Source organism: Parasteatoda tepidariorum, chromosome 5 (assembly GCF_043381705.1).
Source record: "Parasteatoda tepidariorum isolate YZ-2023 chromosome 5, CAS_Ptep_4.0, whole genome shotgun sequence".
NCBI classification, from domain to species: domain Eukaryota; kingdom Metazoa; phylum Arthropoda; class Arachnida; order Araneae; family Theridiidae; genus Parasteatoda; species Parasteatoda tepidariorum.
In genome coordinates, this window is record NC_092208.1 from 39,085,107 (window position 1) to 39,112,280 (window position 27,174).

A 27,174-nucleotide genomic window follows, 5' to 3' on the forward strand; every position below is an offset into this window, starting at 1 on the left:
GGTCGTACATATATATATATACTTTTAAAATAAAGATATTTCAGTTTTTATTTAATTCAAATTTCAAAGTTCAGATTTTCAAATTTTTTTAGAACCAAAACATAAATGAGACAAAGTTTTGAACAAAATGTTTTTAAAAATTTCTTCTGTAGCTACTGAAAAAATTAACATCATATTGGCCTTTTTTTCATAGAAATTGCATACTACTTAGATTTCAACACTACGTTGGAACTCTTTTTAAAAAATGCCTCTTTCTACCTCGGCAGTTGTAGGACGCCTCCTGACAGTAACATAGTTGCCTCTGTCATTGTCAGCTATGGCATTGGGCCGTCTAGCTACAAGGCGTACACCTTGTCCTACTCTTTGTTCTTCAGCGATCTTGTCAACTGATTGCCCTTGTCCTGGTCTTCTTCTCACAGCCACCCTCGATTCTCCGTTTCCAGCAATATTTGATGCGGCGACTACAGGATTTGCTAAAAAAAATATGTGGAATGCAAAGAATAAGTTAACATTCTTATGTCATAAATAACAAAAAGCATTGTTGGTAACATCTATTTATAAACTGAAATTAGTCTATTAATCATATACAAAACTACAATTTTTAAGACAATTTCTACAGTTTAAAATACAACAGTTCTCGGCATAATTGAAACTTAGAATTTAACTCAAAAGTTTAGAAAGAGTTTTTAGACAAAGTATCGTTTTCACGTTTACATGAAAAGAAAGCCATAAAAACTCATCGTGGTACACTGAACTACTCTGAGCTTCAAGCCGTGGTGACTCAGGGGATAGAGTGCTCGCCTCCCAACGAGTTGACTCAGGTTCGAACCCCAGCAATAGCTGGTGGATACTTATTCTTCACCCTGCTCGTATCAACCACAGTGCTGAAGTAAAATATCTTCATGGATCATGGGTTAGTTCCCTTGCCGTCAAGCTAACCGTGGGTGTTTTACGTGATTTTCCTCTCCATGCAATGCAAATGCACGTTAGATCCATCAAAAAGTCCTCCACGAAAGCAACTTTATCCCAATGCTTGATCCAGGAGTTCTCTTTTCTTTTAGGTTGAGTTCAAAAACTATGGAAGCTACGGAGTCAAAGTTATGGTGCTGAACATTAATAGTCGTAAACTCAGAATTGGGTCAACTATTCACCACTAGTTCCAAAATAAAATCATTAAATGCTTATTTTTACTATTTAAATCAAATTGCAAATTATTTTGTTAATTTTGTTAATGAAAACTATGTCATATGACTTCACATTTTTTTCAGTCTTTCTAGATAATTTGCCATACGAACAAAATGTTCCCAAAATCATTAATTATAGTATTTTACGAATTAAATCAGAGCGTATGATATATTAAACATTATAGTAATATTTAAAATATTTTCAATATAACTAATTCGTATATTGTGTGTTTTATTAAGTTTAGCAACTGCAGTAGAGCTCCCCTAAATACTGTTCTGGCATTCTGTCTGTTCTGGCTATCTACACTGTTCTGGCATTCTGTCTTGATAGACAACTCCGTATGAGAATGATATTTTATTCGAATTCTTAACATTAGATAGGTTTGAATAGAATTTTTCCAATCTATTGTAATAATAAAATCATTCATAAAACTAAAGAAAATCAATATCTATTATATCTGGCTAATTTTCCAAAAAGGTTTTAACTAAAACACTTTAAGTTATATTCCAACTTTAAATGAAAATACAAATACATTTTACTAATTTATTAAAAACATTAACTTGACGTGTTGATAGATTTTCATTGAATTAACTCCAAACTTAAAAAAGGGTACCAAAAGATGAATATGAAATTAATATGCTGGAATGTGAAACTTAATTCGCCATTATACTTCCTAATGCATGCTATGAACTGCTTTGGATCACAAAATATCTAAAATCCACAACCGAAAACTATAAGCAAAGTACTTAGGAAATACCTCAGATCTTTTAATAACAAAATTTCATTACTTCTTGTGGCTTGAATTGTTGATCCCGACAAGCGACCATCTTCTCTGCTAACTGCCCTTCCTGTCACTTCACTGACTGGTTCTTCGGCTGTCGGCCGTACATCGTCTTCAGTTGTAGTACGGTTAGATCCTGCTGGTCTTACTCTAACAAGCATTCTTCGTCGCCCTACGTGTGGACCAGACTCCACAATATTGTTTCCTACATTCAAAAAAAAAGATTTTTAATTCAAATTCATAGTTGTTTGTTTCATTTTTCTTCCGAAAAATAATCTTTTTATTGGGTACTAGTTACTACTATTTCGTATGTCACAAGTAGTTTGGAATGGTTCAGACCTTTTGCGACATAAGTTTGATAGTTCCAAATGTCTTTTTTTTTAACTTTGAAAAATGAATCTAAATTTCTCTAACAAAATAAGAGGGATGATAATAGCTATGCATTTTCCATGTATGGTAGTATTTAGTATGGTACGTATGGCGTCACATTCCAATCTAAGAGTCAGAAAAGAAACAAGTCAAAACGCATCGATCATAAAGACGACACCTCTGACGTCATTTTGTACCTGCCTGTAGTAACATATTTCTTATGCAAGCTATCTTCAGCGTATGTGAACTCTCGAACGACACGTGAGGCCATTACTTTGAGCACTTGCTGTATTTTTCAGATAAATAAATCAGATCGTACAACTTTTGGTATAGTTTTGGTATATATTGACTCAATTTATTAATTGTTGCTCGTCTATATGGTACTATTACCTCTTTTATTTAGTAAAAATTACTTGGATTCACCCTGTGAACACTGTTAGTAATGTTTGAATCAAATAAAATTGCAATTATATTTCCTTTCAAAAACATTTTCTCAAGTATTGATATTTTAACCGTTAAAATAATTCCGTGTTTGAAAATTCCTTTGGGATGTACCTTATTTTTGAACAAATTTCTTATTTAATAATATTAAAAAAACAATTTGTGGGGAAGCTGTCAGGAAAATCTGTACATCTTGGATCATCGTACATAGTCAGGAGCATCTTCACTTTTACACCGATTTGTACATCTTGATGATGCAGGCCAATCATTTAAGCCTATAAGTAGTTTAATATACTGTTTAAAGTTGAGGCTAAATGTCTCGATTTTAATCAACGACCACTGACTGGACCATGGACTCTTAAAGGACGAGAAAAATCCATCAATAAAAGCCTCGACTCCACTATGTTATCAAAGATAATCTGAAGCTTGTGTTGTAGTGTGTTGTCGTGTCGTATTGTCTGCCCGTTACGTGATAGATCAAAGCTGACTGAGACTGCGTATCTGCACCTCACCATGCATATTTCTCGACATTGCGAGAGGTCTCCTTTCCATAGGCTGCCATTTATCCCTTTTAAGTTCAAACCCAGTCACCAAATGATATGACACACGCTGAAGCAAAGCTTTAATATGAGGACTTCATTACAAGTATCATTAACTTGCCAACGATATCCTGCGACAAAAGGCAGAAGACTATGCTGGTAACCATATTGAAGAAATGTAATATAATTTCGATTGTGCGTTCATTAAAATAATGTTTTCCAAAGATGTTTCCGTTACTTTATTTACAACCCTCGAATGAAATGAAAACAGTAGAGTATAAAACTAATGGAAGCTACCTGTTTGGGGTGGTTGGTTTCCGTTTTGTACTCGAACTACCCTACCGACTTGTACTCTGATAGGGGTTCGATAGGGTCCTTTGTCGGGTGCGGCAGTTGTCGAGGATGATGTAACAGGTGATGAATATCTAAGAGGGGCTTCGTATGGTGCTACATCGGGTACTGGTCTTTCAGAAATTTCATCCTTAACATAAACAACCTATAAAAGAAACCGTAACAACTATAGTTTATATGGTCAGAAATAAAACAAAATATTCATAAGCTTATCGGCAAAAATCTATTAACCTTTAGGTATTTTTTCATATTTTGAAAATATACTGGCAATATCTTTCAATTTGCATATAAATAAAATTATTAAACAAACTATTAGATTTTTATTGATAATTATTACTTCAGCTTTAAATACCTAAATTAATTATGTACAATGTGCCAAGCTTCGTAGTGCAACCTCAAATGAAGCATCATATCTCGAAAAAAAAGTTTTTGCTGTATACGAGCTCAAGGGTATCATTTGAAATTTTGTACTTACATTCCAGTGTTAGAGGTTTTCCTGTGCAAATTATAAATGCCACAAATCGAGAAGAGTTGTCTGAACAAAATTATTTTTATGTAAATAAACTAGTACTGTGCTACTGGCCTAAGCCAGTTAATTAACACTTTTTAAATAAAACAATAAAATCCAAATAATTAAGTAATAGGTAATATAAGATTTAAAAAAAATAATAATGCATTTTCACCTTTTAATACAGAAAATTACCTGCCTACGCATAGTTAGCCTAAATGAATTTGCTAGTAATAAATAAATTTCTTGAAAAGTTTAAATACAATCATGAATATTATATTGAAATGTGGCTGGGTGGCGCAGTTGGTTTGTCGTCGGCCTTCTGAGCCCAAGTCTGAGGGTTCGATCCCCGGCCCAGACACCAGAACTTCCAGATGCAGAAAATCCTCGGCGGCCATGTTGTATGATTATGCGGCATATAAAAGATCCCCTGGAGTGCCTTATTGGCTCTTGGCATTTCCGGCAAAATTAAATTCCTTGTGCACTTTAGCATCCAAATAGAGTCTCGGTGCTGCCATCTAGTTTGGCAGAAACTAGACGTCCAAATTAGCATGACCAACTGTATCTCACCCATTGTGGTTGTCCTGAAAGAGTGGATACCAGCTCTGGAGAACGCACTAGGTCTGCTCATCGGGAAGACTGATTGTGCAGCTCATAGGAAATGTTAAAAAAAATATTATATTGAAATTATCTTTTATTACTATATTTGAAAAACGTATTGATGACATTTGTAAATAAAAACGTAATATAATGCAAATGCAACCAAAATTTCCTTAAACTATATAGCTTGTTAAAACAATTTTACTGTACTTAATTAAAATCGTCATCGACTTCATTGAAGCCAATGTAGTTTGTTAAAAGTTGCACTCAGCATTTATACCTGACATGATACATTATTAGAGAATTTAGTTGTATTTGCATCAAAATCTTTAAACCATGTTGTCAGGATGGTTTGCTACCTTATAAAAGTTTTAATTTTAAAGTTAGGCAGGAAAATTTTTATATACAAGTTTAAAAATCATTCATTTACATAGACTCGACACCATATTGAGGTCAAAATAACAATTTTAAAAGATTTTGAACCAAAATTTTTAGCAATGTGTTTGATACCTTGGATTTTTTTTCTTGCTTTAAATCAATTGATAATACTTCCCAAGTAGTAAGCTAAGCATTAGATTATCTGAGAAATAAACGCATGGCTGAGAAATAAGTGCATAGTTATCTATCTAAGAAATAAGCTAATAGTTGGCACATCCTATAATATATTGCTATCGAACCATGACTTATTGTACAAAACTTTCAGGGTTTCAAAACAAAAGGGATCTTTTAAGAATATTCCATACTTACTTCGGGTTGAACATTAGTGTTTTCACGTGGAGGGGTATTATAGTGGAACGGGAAGTCATCGATAGCATCATCAACGTCGGGTTCACCTTCCTCAGCTCCTCCAAAATCATATGGATCAGGGAAAAGTTCTGGTTTGTGCTGAGGTTGTCTTTTAGGCTGTGTAGCTGGAGCAACTGTTGAAGATGGTGCTTCATAAACAGGTGGTAGTACTGGCGATATCCTGCAATAAAGTAAATTAAAACATAGATGATTACACTTTTAAATGAAGTAATATATTTTATTTAAATTAAAATTTCGCCCCTTAAACTATATATCATTTTAATTTTTAACCAAATCATTGTAAGAAATATACAGGATGTTTCATCATTACCACCCTTAACTTATATTTTTAAAATCCTTGTGACAAATGAATTATTTTAAAAAATTTCGCGTGTCAGGGCTTAATATTACACATGTTGTTTGAGATTAATATTTTAAGTAAAGGATTCCAGCATTACGTTAAATATTATTCCGCATACATAATAGCAGACTATTATTTAATATGATAGCCCATTGTGAGCCCAGTGTGGATCTTAAAGCTAGATATTTTCATGACCAACAGCATGGTGATGGAAATGGGGTCAGTTATTGCAAACCTTCCACCTTTATTTACCAGACAAGCTGGCGCCATAGAACTATAATCTAAGAGGAGCGAGCGCTGCATGAAAAGTTTCGTCCTCAAAATGAAACCACGTAATTACCTACCGTTTCTCATTGTTACTTCAATGGAAGAAAATCTATGAGGGAATTTCAAAGCAAAATAATCTTAAGACATAGAGATTTACTGTGCTGCAATTGGCTGTCCAGAAAAACTTATTGAAAAGGCACCTTATACATTTTATAAGTAAGTTGACTTATCACATTTTGGAATTACAATTGCCTTATTAACAATATAAAATGAACTTTGAGCATGTGCTTCTTTTTCCTAAAACACCATATTAATCTCGATTGTTCAATTTTAAACATTCTAAAATCCAAATTTATAGTTTTAAGACTATCTCATAAGTAAATATAACTGAATACGAACACAATCATAAAGTAATGATTATATATAGAATTAAATTGAGAGAACAAATTGAGAAAACTAGCAGTGATATTAGCTAATTAACCTTATCATCGATGTAAAGTTTAAGTAAAATCGAAAAGTATTAAAGAGGGAAGCGGATCTTAAGATTAGGCAGCACTTTTTTATTCTCAACTTTACTTCGTTTTTATTCTCAACTTTATTTAACTTTATTTCGTTTATTCTCAACTTTATTACTTTATTCCTGACATCAGTGAAATCATTCCTTGTAAATGTGTTCTAAAAATTTCTACTATCTGGGAAAATATTCGTTATTTTACAAGATGTTGCTCTATTGTAAAATCTTTGCAGGATGAAAATTTAAAATTGTTTTCATACCCTACAATTATTAGACAAGGTTATTATAAAATAACTGCAAATGTTTTGAGCCTCATAATTAAAAAAACTATTGAATCAAAATGTAATAAGTTCTCAAGATGCATTTTTACCGTTTTTAAAACCATTCAAAAATCATTATTTTTTTAATTTTGGGTAAGCTTAAACAATTTTGTACAGTTTACACATAATTCTTAAAAAATTAGAACTGTAAAATAACCAATGGTCTAGCAAGATCTTGCTAAAGAATGATCCAATATTTTACTGTTCAGGAAACATCAACACCGTTGAAGCTCTAAACTTTGTTCTCCTCCCTTGTCTTTAAAAGAAAATCTACCAGAAAAGGAATCTTGCCTCCTCAACTGTTAATACCTATTATTTCTGATCTATGACTGGTACTTATCTATCTGAAACAGCTAGGCTTCAAGCCCCGATCAGAGTCACTCTCCAGCGCTTCACACTTAACCGTTAAGCTATTGTGATTCAAATTAATATTTTAACGAAGTGAAAAGCAAAAGCATCATACAAATTTGACAAATAATTAATAAGGAAGGTGAGAATATAAACATCAAAACCTGTTTTACGAACTGAGAAAAGTAAAGGATGTTCGGAAAGGCGATTATTCGGAACATTCTCAAATTGATTACGGTAAATTTAGTTCAGCTGTAATTTGTAAAAATAACTGAGAAATTAGTTTTGTTAATATTCCATAGAATATAAAGAAAAAATTGTAATTTACATGTTTTCTGGTATTTACTCTTTGTTATTTACCTATTTCAAGAAGTCTAACATTATCTACATAGATTGTTATAAAGACTTTAAACAATGGCGAATTCCACTGTGATAGTTATAAAAATTAGCATTCTGTTTCAAAATTTAATCTCAATATTTTAATATAATTAGAATAGCCAGGAAAAAATAAGCTTTAAAATTCATAATATGGCATAAATCAATCTCAATAGCAAAATTTCAATCTGAAGAACGTGAAAAAAAAGTGAGGTAAAAAGAGTCAACTCTTAAATTTTATTCACCTTTTGCAAAGGATGCAAAGAGCATTTTTTTTTATTGAAAATTAAAGTAGTCTTTTATGAAAATTTCTAACTAACTCTATCAATTGAAAAAGAAAAGCAATTTTAAAAAATTTTTCTAGTCACAGATTCTCTTTCCCCTTGTTAAAATTTAAACATAGACTCCTGTGTTGTGTTTTAAAATTTTCCCTGCATCTGTAAGAAGATTTTCTGAATGTATATTAACGAGAAATAAATATTTACAGTTAGAAAGGAAAAAAAGCAATGAAATAATAAAACATTAAATAAGTTTTCAAAAACAATTTAAACTGAAATGTTCGACTTTGGACAAACATTGAATTAATAGCTCACCTTTTAGGAGTGTCATAATTCGGCAAAGAAGGAACTGTGTCGTGACTCCTTATGCTCGATGCTTGATCTTGGGCTCCTAAGATACTCTGAAGGCGCTCAACTCCTCCTATCGCTTGTAGGAGTCGGAGTAACTCTGCTACATTTCCTCCCCCTTCCGGTGTCTCCTCCTCTTCTTCTTCCTCTGAAATGTTTACAATTTCACTTCATAACCAACAAATTTTAAATTAGTACATGAAAATTGGGTACTTCCGACTCGAAAAAAGGTATAGTGATTATACCTAACCATGTGATTTAAGTCAGATTTAATTGGACTACGCCTAAGGGTTAAGAGCCATAACTTATAAAATTATGGCTCTTAATATATTGATTTTGAGATAGTTTAAGTTATTTATCACTAAATGTAATTGTTTATCTTACCTGGTTCTTCAGTCGTGGTTGTTGGTGGTTCAGTGGTTGTAGTCGTCGTGGTTGTGGTTGTTGTCGTTCTGCTTCGAGGTCGTGCTGTCGATTTCGCAGGTGAAGCACCAGTGGATCCCACTGGACAAACAACATTTTCAGGATAATCACAGGACTCCGAGTTCGAATTAAAATGAAGCCCTGTTTAAAAATTCATGAATGACAGTTTTTAGTTTCGTTATAAAAATGAATTTTGTTAAAACAACAAAAAATTTTAATTTTAACGATGCATCTAGATACTTCAATACCATCACTGCAATTTTTGTTTAGTGCTGCTAATATTTCAATAGAATTTTTTGGTTTGTACTTCAGTTTATTAGAGATTGAATTATGTTATTTTTTTAATTATAACAAACATGCAATCTGCAATATAAATTGTATACAATTCTACAATATTTAACATTAGTTGGAAATTAACAACATTTAACTACAAATCTGATAAAACTCAGCAGTGCAGGTATTAACTGCACTAATTGCAATTTTAACAAGTATTCGATTTCACGTTTTTATTCTGTTATAAATTTATACTTTATTAGAGAGGATTTGGAGAGTTAATCAATCGCGGCCTACTACTAGTTCTTGAAGCTGGGGACTCGTGATTAGGGGTGCTGTAGAGGGCCATCTTTGCCATGAAGCCATCCGTTTCTCTAGTCACGAATATCTTAAACCGCTAGATGTCCCAAACGGTGCATAGGTGCGGGGCCCTGAGCTGGTGTTGTTGTTGGTGGTGCGTCTTGAAATATTTTAATAATAAAAACAAATTAATGAGATTTGATTTGCAATTTTATGAACATCGTTTAGTGCAAAAATGTTTTAAATAATAATTAAAATAAATATAATTTTAAAAAATATTAAGCATATATTTCGCCTTTAAAAAAAACTTTTTAGACTTGTCAATTAAGAACAATTCTTACTATTAATATTTACAATTTTCCACCATTTACACTACATTATGTTAACACATTAACCTACTTATATTGTTTCACAAAGCTCAGACAGTTTTGACGCATAAAAATATTTCGAACATTTCGTGTAGCCGATATGCTTTCTGAAGTATTTTTTAAATACAATTTTAAAAAATATATATAACAGATCAAGTAAGAAAATTCGAAATTGAATACCAGCATTCCAAAATAAAATTAACTCTATCACTTAATACTAAAAAATGAAAATCCTCAAGTACATATTCTATAAGTAATAAGGCTAGCGAAAAGTGCCAAACATACCCCATTTTGCAAGAGAGCCTAACTAGCTTAAAAATCATGAATTATAAAATTTATTAAATTAAAAAGATTAATATTTGATATTTATCACCTGGAAAGACTTATGTTATCCTGCAATTTCTTACTGTTAAAACGCATATTTATTAATGACAATCTAGAACATGTTTTTTGTTGCATTTATACAAATACTTATCTTGCCTGATTCGGGTGGGGGATTTCAAATCTGAAATTAATTTTTTTTCTGAAAGCTATAGATTATTTTAAAAATGACATTTTTGGTCTATTTTTGTCGAAATGCACAAGTTTAAAAACGTTATATATAACAAGGGATTGCGTAAATGACGCAACAAACATCTAGGGGAGTTAGAGAACTATATCAGCCTTAAAATTTCATTAGAGCACATAACTGGAAATGTCGTCGTACGTGGCTATGGGAGTTTTCCTATTCATGACCTGTTCAGAAGCACACGAAGAAACATTTCATAATAAGGAAGTGCCTTGGTTGGCGCATAAAATTTCCGGGCATGTTTAATAATGCAATTTTAATCCAGATGATGTGACCTAACTCTCCTAGACGTTTGTCTCAAAATTTAAGCGATCCTCTATTATGTATAAAGTTTTTAAGCTTGTACATTTCGATAAAAAAGGAACTAAAAATGTAATTGAAAAATGTAGCTTGGAGAAAGAAACCGAGTGCAGATTTGAAATTAGCGGTACAAAAGTATTTAAGATCTGTGCAAAAATTTCACGCTACAGAAAACTAACTAATTTCACACTTTTATTTCTGTATTCAATAAGCTAAACCTTTATTTAAAAAATTCTTAAACTACAATAAATTGATAAGTATGTAAGTTTCTAAAACTCGAAGCTAAATAGGTTCTAGAACGTGCGACGGTTGAGATATTTTCTAATTTACCATAATGAGACAACAAACTTAGTTCAAAGACCTAAAAAGGATTTATATGATATCTTTTTTTAAACTAATTCATTCATACTTTATTCTGAATTTATTATTGAATTTATGGAATATTTCAGTACCTGAAGGACAGGTGAAAGCATGAGCTACCACACCAAGATTCGCCGGACCACTGTCCAAACACCAGAAATATTTCCTGCAGTCTTTGGGGTTATTGAAGAAGCCTTCGTCCTTACATTCAAAGGCTACACCGGGGTCTGGAGTCGGAGGTGGAGCTGGAGTTGTAGGAGTTACCAAAACTTCATTTTCCTCGGCTTCTGTGTTTAAGCGACGAGACGAAGTTTGCCTGTATGAATGCAACAAAGACTCAATTGTTATGCAGTGTCAGGCCACAAATGTGAACAGCAACAGGCAACAAGAAAAATTATGTATATTTTTTCTTATGTTAATTGGAGCTTTTTAGCATATAAAAAAAGGCAAATCAATGTAAGAAAAATTGTCTCTTAACGATCTTTGAAAATGCAGCTTGGTTATATTAGTGTGGTTAAAATAAATTAATAGAAAATTGCGCGCTATATTACTGTTTCACTATATATTTTTCGAATGAAAAATAATTTGAAAAATTATTCTTCTCCTCTTTTGTCAGCAAAAATAAGCAAATGACCTCCCTCTCCTTGAAAGGTGCTTACATAATATTTGAATGCGCCCCAATAAAATTAAAAGTAAAGTTTGAATAACGCCAAAAATAAGAGTAAAAGATTAAGTAATATATTGATTGATTAATATGCAATGCAATCAATATAGAACTTTGCTCCTAACAAAGATTGACACAAATTTGCATCTAAATCATTATTATTGAATTATTTTAACAGTGCACCCAGAGACATTTTGATAAAATTCCTTAATTTTTATCCCCAATTTTTAAAACAAATGTTGAGATTCTTAATTATTCTTAATTATACGAACCTGTCTCTCGAGGACTGTCTGTTTTGTACCAATCTCCGAAGAGTGTTCCGCCTTCTGGGTGCTTCAGTGGCCTCTTCATCAGTTGCATCATCATCAAATCTGACAGCAGATGACCTAGGTTGTGGACCAGCTGATCTAGCAATAGATCTCTGACTCGAACTGCCCTCAATGAGATTTGTGAGCAACAGAACCTCTCTCAGGGTATTAACGAGAGGACTTTGCTCCCCTGTGCAGAGACCTCTAAAATCATCATTATCAAGAGTCCACACCATGGCACCTCCTAGTTTTTTATCTAATATGTACCGAGCCTATAGGGAAAATAATCGATTACAATCAATATAAATCAATGTGCAACATACGCATACGCAACTTGGAGCCCAACTTCCCCCCCCCCCCAATATTTAAAATTGGAGCCACTGTGACTCAGGGAATAGAGCGTTCACTTCCAATGTGGTAAATAAAAATATTCAAAGTTGTGGCGAAATAACAATTCAGGTAAGGTTAATTTTGTTTGCACTTAAAATCTTGACAGCATAACTTTTAGGTCTCATATATTTGTCAAAATTGTTTGTAGAGAATGGTGGTCAAAATTATTATATTGAAAAAAAAGGTTTTTTAAATTAAAAATAATACGCGCGTATGCTTAATTTTGGTTGTATATACGTTATATTTTGTTTAAAACCATATTATTTATTAAAAACATTTTTGCTTTTCATTATTTTATTAAAGTAGTTTAATAGAAAAATGTGTTTTAGTAAAAGCTTACTGCTGTTTTTCAAAAGTTGATCCTTTTCAACTAAAATGGCTCTTTTCAACAAATATTTCAATTGATTAATTTTTACACTATCAACAAATGAATAAAAACATTGAAATCATTTTTAAAATAAATATTTCCTGGAAAAAAAGAGGGGAAATATTTTATTCAAAATTTTGAAGTTAAAAATTAAAGCATATAGGTGTATTTTTGATTATTCTGAATAAAAATGTGTACTGTAACCCTCCACATCTTATTTTTTCCATTGTAATTTTAATTAGTATTCTGCTTTTTCTAACATCATGACATTGCAATAATTTTTCTTAAAACATAGTTTTATTATTCAAATATATCTTCCATAAAATAAAATAAAACAAGAAACAGACTGCTGAGACTGAAAGAATTAGGAAATTATTATGAAAAAAATGCACATTTAATTGAATGAATCCAATCTTAAGTTAAAATAAAATCAATTAATTAAAAAATGCACGGAAATCATTAAACTCATTCACATAAAAAAGTCAAACAAATGTATTTAAAGTCAACAAAGTCATATTCAAGTGTAAAGTCATGTAATGCATGTTTACTATTTTATAAGCACCATATTTTCCATACATAAACAAAATTAGAAAATACAATTAGAAATTAATTCTAATCCTTAAAGCTAACAGCAGGAGTTGTTTTTGCTGAGCTCTAATTTCTCTCTGCAAATTAGTGACATGTCTGGTTTTTAAAATGTTTGAAAACAAAGTAAAATAAAAATTAAATCAAAAGTATTACATTTAATTTAAATACTTGATTTTACCTTATTAAATACCATGTCCTCATCATCAAATCCAACCCATTGATTTTCTTTGTAAGCATAAGGTCCTATAAGACTTGGTGATGGGGCTTCCACTTCCCAATCATCTTCTTTTACTTTCTGACAAATCTATTTCAATTTGAATATAAATCACATTTAATTAAAGGATGTTATATCCTTTAGAGCTATGAAATATATTTAAATAATTCTAGTCAGTATTTTTTAAATATTATTTTTACATTTCTCCATACAATAACCAAATGTCCCACACGGGGGGACAATTATTCAGTTACATAAAATTAAAGTAATATTTTAAAAAAGCTCTAACTACTTTAGCCAATTTCAAAATATAACAACCGATTTTCTGATTTATTTTATGGCATGGCATTCAATATGCAGGCGAATTTCGTAATTCGTCAAAACTCGCTGAACTCGACGCTGAATTCGTCAAAACTCGACGCTTTCGATTACTAAAAAGCAGTTTTCATTTTAGTAATGGTTTTGAGTTCATTTACATCAACTTTGTCTTTAATATTTCCCCACAAATATTAATCTCAAGGTTTGAGATCAGGAGAATAAGGTAATCTTGATGATCGGTATATACTTACAATACTATATTTCAATATTTTCACAGAAAAAATTAACAACAATAAGAATGCGCATGCTCAACAAGAATCACGAGATACCCTACATTTAACCACTTTTTTTTTACAGAATATTGCCAAGGGTTCAAATGTCATTAAAAATTTATTTTCGTGTAGCTCAAAAATTTTCACCCTAAATATTAAGATTGCAAATTGCAAGCAATATTATTTCTAATTATCTAAATATTCGAAAATGATAGGTGATACTTCATGTTATGTAAACTTTAAAAAAAAGGAAAAAGGAAAAAAACAAAAACAAAAACGTGAATAAAGTTGCAAAGTGACCAATAGAAGATAAGAAACAGGTGTGAGGGGACTTAGCGAGAACCCTAGGCAGCAAACGTTACGAAGCGGTATGATACTAGAAAAATAATTTACTAAATTATTAACATTTTTCAAAGTATCGTTTGATTCCCGAAATCAAGCAGCCTATAATGATTTTAGTAGAAGAAAACTCAAATTTGTGATAAGAATTCCAAATAAATGTAATAATTGAACACTGGTTAATATCCTGATTCGGACAAATCTTTTGTGTTCTCTAGGTTGAAGTTTAATTTTACGTATAGTTTGTCCAATATAAGAAAAACCATAACGACACGAAATTTGATAAATGCCCTAATTATTAATATCAGGAATAGAGTCCTTACGTTTGGTGAAATTTAGTTTATTGACAGAGGAAAAAACGACTTAAAACTCAAATTCATTCAAAATCTTAGAAACTTGAGGACTGACTTTCGGATAGTTAGGTAAAACAATCGAATTGCTTAAGCTAGAGAATTTGATGGATTGCGAGATTAATTTTCTTTCCATGAAATCAATAATATTGGAAGGAAAACAGCGATAGCTTTAAGGGAAAAAAGCTCTTCATTGAGAAGATAAATATTTAAATAAATTTTAAAAGCTTAAGAGTGAGTAAGGCAGCTGGTTAGGGAGATGGGAAGAAAGATCATGAGGGGAGGAATATAAACGCAAATGGTTTTTTATAAGCAGCAGTGTGGAATTCATTGCAATTATGAGTAATAATTGCAATAAATTTCTCACTCATAATTGCAATGATTGATTCGTTGCAATTACGAGCATTGCTGACGAAATTTAGTTATTAGACTTAAAAATCCAATCGCCACAGCCAATTACACTTGTGTCATATAAAAAAAAATAGCATAAAATACCCTACTTCGTAAAATGCAAGATATCCCTTTTCTCTAGTAGCTGCACCTTCCTCGCCGGGGCCTGTTGATGGAGCATCGTAACTACTTGCAAGTTGAGGACTAGATAAAGTAAAAGATCTGCCATACATTGGAATCCCAACAATCAGTTTGTGGTTTGGTGCACCCAATTTCAAATAATAATCCACTGTCCATGCCTATTTATAAGAAAAATATTAATAAATAATTTATATATATAAATCATGTATAAGTTTTCTTAGTTAAATATGTATGATATTTTTTTCACTTATTATTACTAAAATATTTAAACAGCTGCGAATTATTTTTATATGAACAAATAATTTAAATATGGACAAGTAATTAAAAAAGTAGCGAACGACAAAGGTTTAGACAATATTTACAATTACCGTATATCGGGCCGGGATAGCCTGGTCGGTAGGGCGCTGGGCCCATATCCAAGAGGTCGTGGGTTCGATCCTCGCCGGCCGAAGACTCCCCGTGTAGTAAAATGGTGACTGATGCACGTTAAATCTGTCGAGTCTCAAAGTCCTCCATGTTCCCACAACAAATCAATACCTCTGGGGGTACTGATCCAGGAGTTTCCTTGTCTTCTGGATTGGTTCAAAATTACAAGGCTACGGAGTTGAACGTAAGTAGTCGTAAACCCATGAAATTGGGTCGGCTGTTCAACGACGGTTATAAAATAAAAATAAAATTACCGTATATCCCGGTGTTTAAGTCGACTTTTCAACCGCCCAAAAGTTTACGAAAATCAGGGAGTCGACTTACAGGCCGGCAATATTCGTTATTCGGATAAAGTCGGATATTCGTTAATTGAGAAACATCGATGAATTATAAACAATGAGATAGATGTGAAAAACTTTGTATCAATTTACTCCAATCAAAAACTATTTTTAATATGTTATACAGCATTATTTTTGCATTTTCTCTATATATATTTTCCTTATATACGCATTTTTAATGGAAATGATACTTTAAAATACGTTGAGAAAATAATTAAAAACGGGAAAAATTAAGAAAATTTATTCAAAAGTATTATAAGCAATATTACTCAATGAGAACTTTTAAAACATTACATAAAGCTACAAATTTAAAGATTCTAGAGCATCATCTCACAGGATTTGTTTATGCACCTTTATTAGAGGGCAAATGTATCATATCCTGAGAGAACAATGTGTAGGGCTCGTCAATTGTCTCCAAATGTCAGTAAAATCATACGCATGGGCGGCAAATTTATCGCCTTGAAATATGTTTGAAATTTATAAAATAGTAACGAAATATAATTTTTTGTATGAAATTCCACACATTTAAAAAAATTGTACTAATTATATTGTTCTACGTGCGGTATGGAATTCAAATGGAGTAACACTAAAAGTGTCTGGTACGGAAATTTTTTAATTAAAATGTTGAAATTTTAAATTTGCATGTTGTTCTCTGTTTTGAATTTATGTACTGGCGTATGTTACTGCTCACCAATAAAATAATATTTGACTTTTTTTTAAATTTTATAATTTTTAGATAGTTAAATTTCATTATAATATTTGTTAGTTCCTACTTTCTCTGTTTTCATCATTTATTTATTTATTTGGTCTCAATATTTTAATCTCTATGCTGAGTATATTTACTTATATAATAGTTGTTTTTCACGTAATGTAATAAATACTAATCTTCAATCATTATGTAGTAATGAACCTAATTAGGGTGTTATAGTCATAATTAATAATTTTTTATCTGTATAATAACGTGAATTATGTAATTGTAAAGTTAGATTTTTCTCTCAAATTTGTAGACCATATGAAGTTTTTTGACTCTAAATGAATAGTGGTACAAATTTTAAGGTTCTATTAGACCACTAAATTTTCCTTGCTGTTGTGAACTCTAACAATGTAAGCTATTTTTGCCTCGAGATAATTTTGCAGACTTAACATTTTGTATGTTTTTTTTTTCAATTTTAGAAATTTCTATAATTGTGTTTTTACAATGGTCGACCTATACACCCGAAATACCAGAAATTTGATATCCCATCAAAAAATAGGGTTACTTATACACCGGATATACAAGTTTGTTTATTTTCAGTTACACCCACCGAAAGATTTACCAAATGATTTACCAAGTGCCAAACAATGGCAAAAGTGCAGCAATCGGGCATTCAATATAACTAATGCATTTTCGTTAAATATATTGCATTGTGCATAAAAAGTATTTAAAGTATTAACTCATCTAAATAATAGTACTGATACCAAAATTACTTGCCATTAATATTTATATTTAGAGATATAAAGTTCATGAAAAATCAGAGAACAAATTATTTTGTTAAACATACCACATTGAGGCGGTTGCGCTCGTCAAGAGGATCCAAATCAGACGGAGGGAAAAGTGGTGAATGATGATGAGTTTCTGGCTCGTAAGCTGTATGGTAATCATACGTTAACATGTTCAAAAAGTCAGCATGCCTGGTGAGGAAAAAAAAGAATGGTTATTATTTTGAGTCAAATTGTCATTACACAGGGTTAGTCTGCGCAAGGTGGCAAAACTTACTGGGTGATAGAACGCAACTACATGAGCAATATCCGTTATAGAATGTGTGATCGGTACACAAGCAGTGAGAAGTTAAAAGGTACCTTTCCACTGTCACATTTAAAGAATTAATAGAGGAATAGGAAAAAAGATTTCAGAACACTTTTTATTCACGACACTCAAAGAAATTGCTCAAAAGCTTTTCCGCCACCTACAATACATCCTTTACTCGAGTCGCAGTCTGCGATGCAGCTGGTGGAAGATCGTTTGAGCATCACTTGGAGCAATTCTTGGTACATCGATTACATCTTCTTTTTTTGAGCAATTTATTTGTACATCATTCATATTCCCATGAATAAAAAGTTATATAATTGATGCAAAAAAATGGATATGAGTGATAGGATATGACACGGAAGTATGATTGATGTGGAAAGAATTGCTCCAAGAGTTGCTCAAAAGATCTTCCGGTAGCTGCAACGCAAACTGAAATGCGTATAAAGCCTGTATTATAACTGGCAAGGAGAGCTTTTGAGTAATTTCTTAGAGAACTTGAATAAAAAAGCTTTCTGGAGTATATTTTCTTACTCTTGTGTTAATTTTTTAAATGTGACAGTGAAAAACTACCTTTTAACTTCGCACTGCTTGTGTTCCGATCACACATACTATGACGGATATTGCTCATATGGATGCGTTCTATTACCAAGTAATGTTCTGCCACCTTGTTCAGTCAGAAATCAGCAGGTTTGGTAAAGGAAAAGAAGAATTTCATAATTTTAAATCAAGCAATAGTCATCATATTTCTACATAAAACAGCATGCCTGGTGATTAAAAAGAATTATTATTTTGAGTTAAGTAACAATAAAGTGAAAAAGTATCCCGAGTATAACGTTCAGTCTACACAGATAAGGAACAGTGAACAAAATAAATATAATAATAAATAAAATGAAAACCGAGAACATTAGTTTAACATGTAATAAAATTCAGTCTTAATGGTTCATGGGTTTAACCATAAATATGCTAATTAATTTATGATGACGATACTTTAAGTTGCGAAATGAAGCGTAATTACTCCGAATAAAGATGCCTGCTTCTCGACAGATTTGGATTCTTGACCCTCAAAATATAGACATTAAGTAACTGTGATCTGGTTAAACTTCGGTCCCAATATACTAGTCAGAATAAGTTTCAGTCTTTTAATCCTTTACTTTTTGAATATATTGCCATATTCCCTATTTAAGTTAATCAGAAAATTTTTTGCACATTTTTAAGCTAATTTATTCAAAAATAATTCATGTAGAAACTAACCATTTCAAATAATTCATTATAATTTAGTTTAATAGTCCTTGAAAAACTTTGAGCTGTAATGCTTGCAAGATTTTATACTATTTTGATCTATGTTACTTCAAGTACAAAATTTGAAGGAAATTGACCGAATAGTCTTTGAATCGATGATATTTCCTGAAGGTTGTCAATTTAAGGGTCAGTTAAAGACTACATTTAAAATTCGGTTTAAGGTTAAATTTTCAATTAAGAGCTATTCAACCAAATTCATTGAACTTTCAGATTTTGTCATTTAAAGTCTCATAATTTAAAAATGTTGTACAAACTTTTACATGCCTTACAGTTCAAAATGTTTTCATAATGAAAAATAGTAGATGATTGTTTTATTTTATATCCGGTGTTGAACAGTCGACCCAATTTTGAGGAATAACAAAAGACAAATTCGGTCTTTGGATGAATTATTTTCCCTCCCCATGTTTAAATGGTTAACAAAACTTAAATTTACCTAAAAAAAATATACGTTTATTATTATATTCAAAATTAATTATATTGTATTAAGATCAAATTGATTATATTTAGGATTTAACTCACGAAGCATAAATATTTTTTCTTAATAGGTAAAAATTCTATTACTAGTTCAAAAGTTATTGAATTGCTCTGATTTTATGTTGTGCATACATAAATAATGGAGGATAAAAAAGATAGTTTTTGTGGTTTAATCAGAAATGATACTAGTCATCATTTAAGCTACTTGTTTANTATTGCTATATTCCCTATTTAAGTGAATCAGAAATTTTTTGCACATAAGCTAATTTATCCAAAAATAATTCATGTAGAAACTAACCGTTTCAAATAATTCATTATAATTTAGTTTAATAATCCTTGAAAAACTTTGAGCTGTAATGCTTACAAGATTTCACATTTTGATCTATGTTACTTTAAGTACAAAATTTGAAGGAAATTGGCCAAATAGTTTTTGAATCGATGATATTTCCTGAAGGTTGTCAATTTAAGGGTCAGTTAAAGATAACATTTAAAATTCGATTTAAGGTTAAATTTTCAATAAAGAGCTATTCAGCCAAATTCATTGAACTTTCAGATTTTGTCATGTAAAGTCTCCTAATTTAAAAATGCTGTACAAACTTCCACATGCCTTACAGTTCAAAACATTTTCATAATGAAAAATAATAGATGATTGTTTTATTTCATATCCGGTGTTGAACAGCCGACCCAATTTTGAGGAATAACAAAAGATAAATTCGGTCTTTGGATGAATTATTTTCCCTCTTCATGTTTAAATGGTTAACAAAACTTAAATTTACCTAAAAAAAATATACGTTTATTATTATATTCAAAATTAATTACGTTGTATTAAGATCAAATTGATTATATTTAGGATTTAACTCACGAAGCATAAATATTTTTTCTTAGTAGGTAAAAATTCTATTACTAGTTCAAAAGTTATTGAATTGTTCTGATTTTATGTTGTGCATACCTAAATAATGGAGGATAAGAAAGATAGTTTTTGTGGTTTAATCAGAAATGATACTAGTCATCATTTAAGCTACTTGTTTATATTTTAAATGCATCATAAGATTTAGAACAATTTATTGTTCAAAAAAGACAGTATCTCCTCCAAAATTATTCTATATTAAGAAAATTGATAACAAATAATTCAGTTCAAATGATTGAAAATTAACGCACACTAAAATCTTTTTGAGCTTTGAAAATACACGGAACCTGCAGAGGATTGATATCCATTCAATATTTTCTAACCACAATGGAACTTCTGTAGTTTTTGAAGAAATTTCCTAGTACTGGCAAAGGCAATGAAGGAATATTTTGCGAAACTAAAAATTACATAATCTGTCCACTACTTCAAACAAATAATTTAAACAGATATATAAACGGTTAGACTGACAAATTGATTTGTTTTTTATTTGTGTTAAAAGTTTCATAAAAGCTTGATTTGTTTTTAAAATTTCAGCTTTCGCTTAGTACCTCTGAAAAAATATTTCGCAAAGATTTCAAATGTTGCATGGTATGATGTATTTGTAATTTTTAAGTATTTATAAGTATGTTTTTAAATTGGTTGTTAACAAAAAAATTAATTTTGTTAATAACTGACTTTGATATTTCTGGTACATCGAATCCTTGATCTATATAATCCTTGGTGGCAGGAACGGCAACAGAAAGAAGTAGTTTCTCTTTATCTGGTGAAAGATCTTCTTTATCTATGACTTCACGCAACTCCTGAAAGAATAAGACAATAAAATTATTTTTAAAATCACTGTTATTTACGGATGAACTTTTACAAATTGACTTCATAACAGTTTTTCTTTTGTATTATTAGAATAATTTAAGCTACCTTCATTACATTAACATACGAGCGTTGTTTTTAAAGTAAGGACCGTTTGAAAATAAAAACCAAACGCAAGAAAATTTCCGAGAAGCAAATTTATTTTCAGATTCATTTCTCCTTTTATCAGCATAGTTGCCAAGTTTGTTTAAACACTTACCATTTCTTACTACTACGTTTAGAATACCTTTTTCATACAAACTTGCCACCTACTCCGTTGACCAAGAGGTCACTGCCGTTTTCACGTATTTGTCATCGTTGTTGTGATTGCAGTCAAAATGATGCTTGAAATATCGGAAAAGATTAAAATCACTCAGATCAAGGTCTGGACTGTAGGGAGGGATGGTCCAAAACGTTCCAACCAAAAGAGTCCAATAAAGCTGAGGAGAGAGTCATTTTCATAAAGTAGCAAAATTCCATGTGAGCATGGCAGGGAATTTTACTACTTCACAAGTCGTCACTTCACAAATCTGCTAAGTGAATGTACGCAGCAGACAAGATGTTTGCAGACTAAAAACACATCATTGGCCGTATCGCTTGAATGATGGGTGTTTTGTTAAATTTTGAATATTTTAAAGACTTAAAACTGACTGTACAGTTTACCTGCACAGCTGCAATTGAACACAGTTGATCCTGAGGAATGCCGAGACACGACACAAGCACTTGTTGCGACGCAAGCGTCAACTATTAGTGTACGCGACAAAACGGCCCTTACTTAAAAAGCAACCCTCGTACACAAAACCTTTAAATGTTATCTCCTAAGTGACATATAGCGAAGAGTTTCTCTAATTGGGCCATCTTCATTATTTCGTTACTGACTGTTCGTTATTTTATTAGTTATTGACTGTTTATAGTATACTTTATGAAATTTGAAAATCGACATTGAACCATTAAATTAATTAATTTTACCCACTCAAGCCAATCATAAAAATTTTATAAGTTATGGTATTATTTACTTCGTCATATATAACGTCGTCGTATATTACGTCGTTATAATGTCGTCATATGTCTCTATGGGGCGCTTCCCTGTTATGGGCTGTTTCTTCATGTACTTCTGAACAAGTTGTTATAGATAAGCACCCCTAGCCATGCACAGCGGCATTTCCGGGGATGGGTTCCTATGCAATTATAATCACGCGAATGCTTCCTAACTCCCTTAGAATTTTGTCGTACCATTTACACTATCCCATGTTATCTATAGCGTTTTTAAAATGGTACATTTCGACAAAAACTGGACTAAAAATTCATTGAAAAAAGCAATCAGTTGCTTAAGAGCAAAACTAATTTCATATTTGAAATACCCATACCCGAATAAAGCAAGCTCAAGTACTTGCATAAATGCAACAAAAAACCTCTTCCCCACTGTAATTAATTCATCAAACCAAGAAGACGCTGTCCTACTTCTTACTATCTGTACTACATTAAACTTGAACTGAAAACGAAGAATTTAGTTGAATGATTCACCTAATTCGTCTTGAACTGTTATTCAAAAATAATAAGTTTTCTTACACAACAACGGCGTTGTGGTGTCACCAACTTCAATGAAAACAACACCTTAACGATGATTAAACTTTACCTTGACGAGTAAGGCGTATCCACTTTTGTCAGTGGTGTGGTTTCCTCCTTCTCTGAAAGCAGGGTATTCCCAATCTAGATCAATGCCATCAAAACCATGTTCCCTGAGGAACAACAAGGCGCTGGAGATGAAGGTCCGGCGATTGTCCTCGGATTCCACAAGTTTGGAAAATCTCTTGGATCCCTCGTTCCATCCACCCACCGCAATCATTGTTTTCAGGTTCGGATTGTAGGCTTTTAAACTGACAAAGCTCCTGTAATTGCCTGAAAAAAAGAACGTTATTAAGGGTAATGAAACATCACTTGACTGAACATTTTTGATTGAAACATCACAGAATTCTTGGTGATACATAACACAGGGGGGGTAAAGTTATGTCGCATGAGATTTTTTAGCAGATCTTAATATCTTTCATATCGCTGATTTCAAATCTGAAATTGGTTTCTCTTTCCAAGTTACATTTTTAATGATTACATTAGTTAATGGTACATTGGTCGAAATGTACAAGTTTAAAAATGTTATATACAAAAAGATGTAACGTAAATGATGAGACGAACGATTAAGGGAACACATCATCAAGAGAAAAACTTCATTAAAATCCAATGTCGTCAGACGCCACTAGAAATGCTTCCTTACTATGAGCTGTTTCTTCGTGTGCCTTCTAAATAGGTCAAAATTGGGAAGCACCCCTGATGGTCTAAGACAACTTTTCAGGGTTGGGTTCTTAAGCAATTTTAATCCTGATATTGTGCCCTTTAAAAGTTTGATAAGATATTGTGTCCTTTAAAAGTTTGCCATAACATTTACACGATCCCCTGCTACATACAACCTTTTTAAACTACTAAATTTTGGGAAAAAAAACATATAGATTCATTGCATCATTAGATCAAAAGTTATTCAGGGTGGTCGGTTTGTATTTTTTGCACACCATAAAATTTAGAAATCCAAACATTTATTTCATGCTTTACATAATTTTACACTTTTCTTAAAAATTTACCTCTTTGAAATCACTTTGATTACGTTGATATTATGGTCAATCCCTAAACTAAAAATTAACTAAGGGAGTATATTAAATTTCTCTGTAAAATTGATTAAGTTGGAATATTTATCCTTTTCATATTGGTATATTTTCTTATGAAATTCAACAATCTTTCTCGTGAAAATCCAATCATTAATTTCCATTAAAATTTTTAGTACATAATATTTTACGTCAAGTTTAGAAATCAAAAAATTGAAATTATATATTATGCTTTATAGAATTTCACACGTTTGCTGAAAATTTACTTCTTTGAAATTACATTGTTTATTCTAACGCTAAGGTCTACATAAAAGTACAGTAAGTCTGATTGTTTTCTTACCTTGTTCTATGTCATTGTAAGGGTCAAAAGGTTGTATTTTGTACTCTTCAGATAAAGAGGCAAAAGCGTAAATGACATGGGTACATAGATACGGGTTTATGTTTTCTGGAGTAAACTTTGCTAATCCGGGCCGATACACAGCCCAATTGGAGTAATAACATACGAGTTTAGCTTCTCTGCTCTGGCCTTTATCAACCTCATCTGGAAAAAATAATAGGTTCGAAGTATTAGACTTAAATACTCACAAGTTTTAAACAAAATTTCAAACAGAATCGAAAAGAGTACTCTTTTGGAAGATAAATTTTTTGGAGATTCGAATTATTATGAAAAATTAGCAGCATGTTACTGAGATGAATAGCAGCTAACTAAACTGAATGGGGTTTTTTTTTTAAGTTTTATGGATATTGCGTGTTCTTTAATAATAATCATTAAGTTATAAATAGCACACGCATATTACAGACAAACAGTTTTATTCATGTTTGTCAACATACACGAATGTATAAAAATATAACCAAATGCTAGGTCGTTGTCTAAATGTATAAGACTATAACCAAATGCTAGGTAGTTGTCAAAATGCATAAAACTATAACTAAATATTAGGTCATTGTATGAATATATTAAAATGTAACCAAATGTTAGATCTGTCAGAATGTATAAAAATATAACCAAATGCTAGGTCGTTGTCTAAATGTATAAGACTGTAACTAAATGTTATGCCGTTGTCTGAATATATAAAAATACGAGGGTTGTAAATTAAATAATGGCAACTTAACCTTGAAACTCACAGAAGGCCGGGCATGCGCAAATTGGATACGGGAGCGGTGAGGTGGCGCTGTTGTCGATGTGTAGAGTGCAAAAACAGGTCGATTTGCTTAGAAGGGTAGTTGTTGTGTGGCGTTAAAGTGAGGAGTTTCGTTTCCGTCGCTCTAAAGTATGTTTTCAAAAGATGATCAGCGGTCGTGGCTACAATCGAGCTTGCCCGTGGCAAAAATGCAACAGAATGCTATTGAGGATTAGTGGAAGCCTGTGGAGCAAATGTTTTACCGTATAGGACAGTAGCACGATGGGTTCAAGCATCTCGTCTTTTTTCGTCATTAAGCTTTTTCACAACATGCTTTAGAGCGATGGAAACGAAACTCCTCACTTTAACGCNCCTAGATGCAATTAGATTTAAGTATTAGTGAAGCACGTGTCGATCCACACGTGTTGATTTAGACTTGAACTAGAATAGTAAATTGTTAATTCTAATTTTTTCTTAATTAATTTCATAATTAAATTAATGAAACGGTTCGATAGTGATGAGTAATTATCAAGGAATATTAATCATTTTTCTCCACTAACTAGTTATTCAAATTCACAACGCAATTCAAATTAATGAAAGACACATTTTTAGGTACTGTTATATGTCTCCATAAAGCAAATATAACACATACATAAAAGTTTCTTACCTTGTTCTATGTCATTGTAAGGATCAAAAGGCTGTATTTTGTACTCTTCAGATAAAGAGGCAAATGCGTAAATGACATGGGTACATAGATACGGATTTATGTTTTCTGGAGTAAACTTTGCTAATCCGGGCCGATATACAGCCCAATTGGAGTAATAACATACGAGTTTAGCTTCTCTGCTCTGGCCTTTATCAACCTCATCTGGAAAAAGTAATAGGTTCAAAGAATTAGACTTAAATACTCACAAATTTTAAATAAAATTTCAACAGAATAGAAAAGAGTACTCTTTTAGATAATAAATTATGAAATTAAGCATTGTTTGGAGATTCGAATAATTATGAAAAATTAGCAACATGTTACTGAGATGAATAGCAACTACCTAAACTAAATGGGTTACTTTTTCAGTTTTATGGATATTGAGTGCTTTTTAATAAAAATCATTAAACTCTAAATAGCGCATACATATTACAGACAAACAGCGTTTATTCATGTTTGTCAACATACACGAATGAATAAAAATATAACCAAATTCTAGATCTGTAAGAATGTATAAAAATATAACCAAATGCTAGGTCGTTGTTTTAATGTATAAAACTGTAACTAAATGTTAGGTCTTTGTCTGAATATATAAAAATATAACCAAATGTTAGATCTGTCAGAATGTATAAAAATATAACCAAATGCTAGGTCGTTGTCTAAATGTATAAATAAAACTATAACTAAATGTTAGGTCATTGTCTGAATATATAAAAATATAACCAAATGTTAGGTCGTCTGAATGTATAAAAATATAACCAAATGTTTGGTCGTTGTCTAAAAGTATAAAACAATAACCAAATGTTAGATCATTGTCTGAATATATGAAAATATAACCAAATGTTAGGTCATTGTCTGAATATATAAAAATATAACCAAATTTTAGGCTGGTGCTTAATACAATTTAGTCGAACTAACCACGTTTTTCTGTTTACATTCTTAAAAACGCAGTGTTTATACCCAAATAAAAATACCCAATTAACTGCGAAACAATTTCAAGCTGCAATCAAATGAAATAGAATAATTGAAAGTTATGCATATAGGTACTTTTAATTGCATTACAACTTCTTAACTAGCTATCAATCATATTTGAAAATCTTTGAGTCAGAACAAATTAAATGACATTTTGTAAAGAGTTTTTAAGTTTGAAAAAATTTTATGTTCGGCTCTATATGAAATTATTTAATTGGTTTCAGTTCATCATAAAGGGACTGAGGCAATATTTTGAAGAGTTCTGGTTTTTCCAAAGGGGACAGTTTTATAGCAAACTGACCCTTTGTGCTGTTTCCAGATAAGCACTTCACAAGTTTTCAAAA

The 27,174-nt window shown here is 31.5% G+C and overlaps 1 protein-coding gene across 3 annotated transcripts in view; it reads right to left on the reverse strand.

Annotated features, from left to right (window-relative positions):
• LOC107444627 (uncharacterized) overlaps positions 1 to 27,174 on the reverse strand; it is a 77,829-nt gene that overhangs the window by 4,713 nt on the left and 45,942 nt on the right. For 2 of the 3 annotated variants that reach the window (XM_071181325.1, XM_043041074.2), the window contains exons 3-16: positions 25,823 to 26,023; positions 23,020 to 23,282; positions 21,213 to 21,337; positions 17,610 to 17,739; positions 15,274 to 15,462; positions 13,459 to 13,584; positions 11,900 to 12,207; positions 11,056 to 11,279; positions 8,756 to 8,935; positions 8,339 to 8,519; positions 5,522 to 5,741; positions 3,613 to 3,811; positions 1,974 to 2,171; positions 259 to 473 (exon numbers count right to left, since the gene is read on the reverse strand). In XM_071181325.1, coding sequence (XP_071037426.1) covers positions 259 to 473; positions 1,974 to 2,171; positions 3,613 to 3,811; positions 5,522 to 5,741; positions 8,339 to 8,519; positions 8,756 to 8,935; positions 11,056 to 11,279; positions 11,900 to 12,207; positions 13,459 to 13,584; positions 15,274 to 15,462; positions 17,610 to 17,739; positions 21,213 to 21,337; positions 23,020 to 23,282; positions 25,823 to 26,023 — 2,759 coding nt within the window. Of the gene's footprint in view, positions 1 to 258; positions 474 to 1,973; positions 2,172 to 3,612; positions 3,812 to 5,521; positions 5,742 to 8,338; positions 8,520 to 8,755; positions 8,936 to 11,055; positions 11,280 to 11,899; positions 12,208 to 13,458; positions 13,585 to 15,273; positions 15,463 to 17,609; positions 17,740 to 21,212; positions 21,338 to 23,019; positions 23,283 to 24,374; positions 24,576 to 25,822; positions 26,024 to 27,174 lie in introns of all 3 variants that reach the window. The other variant, XM_071181324.1, reaches the window with a different exon arrangement.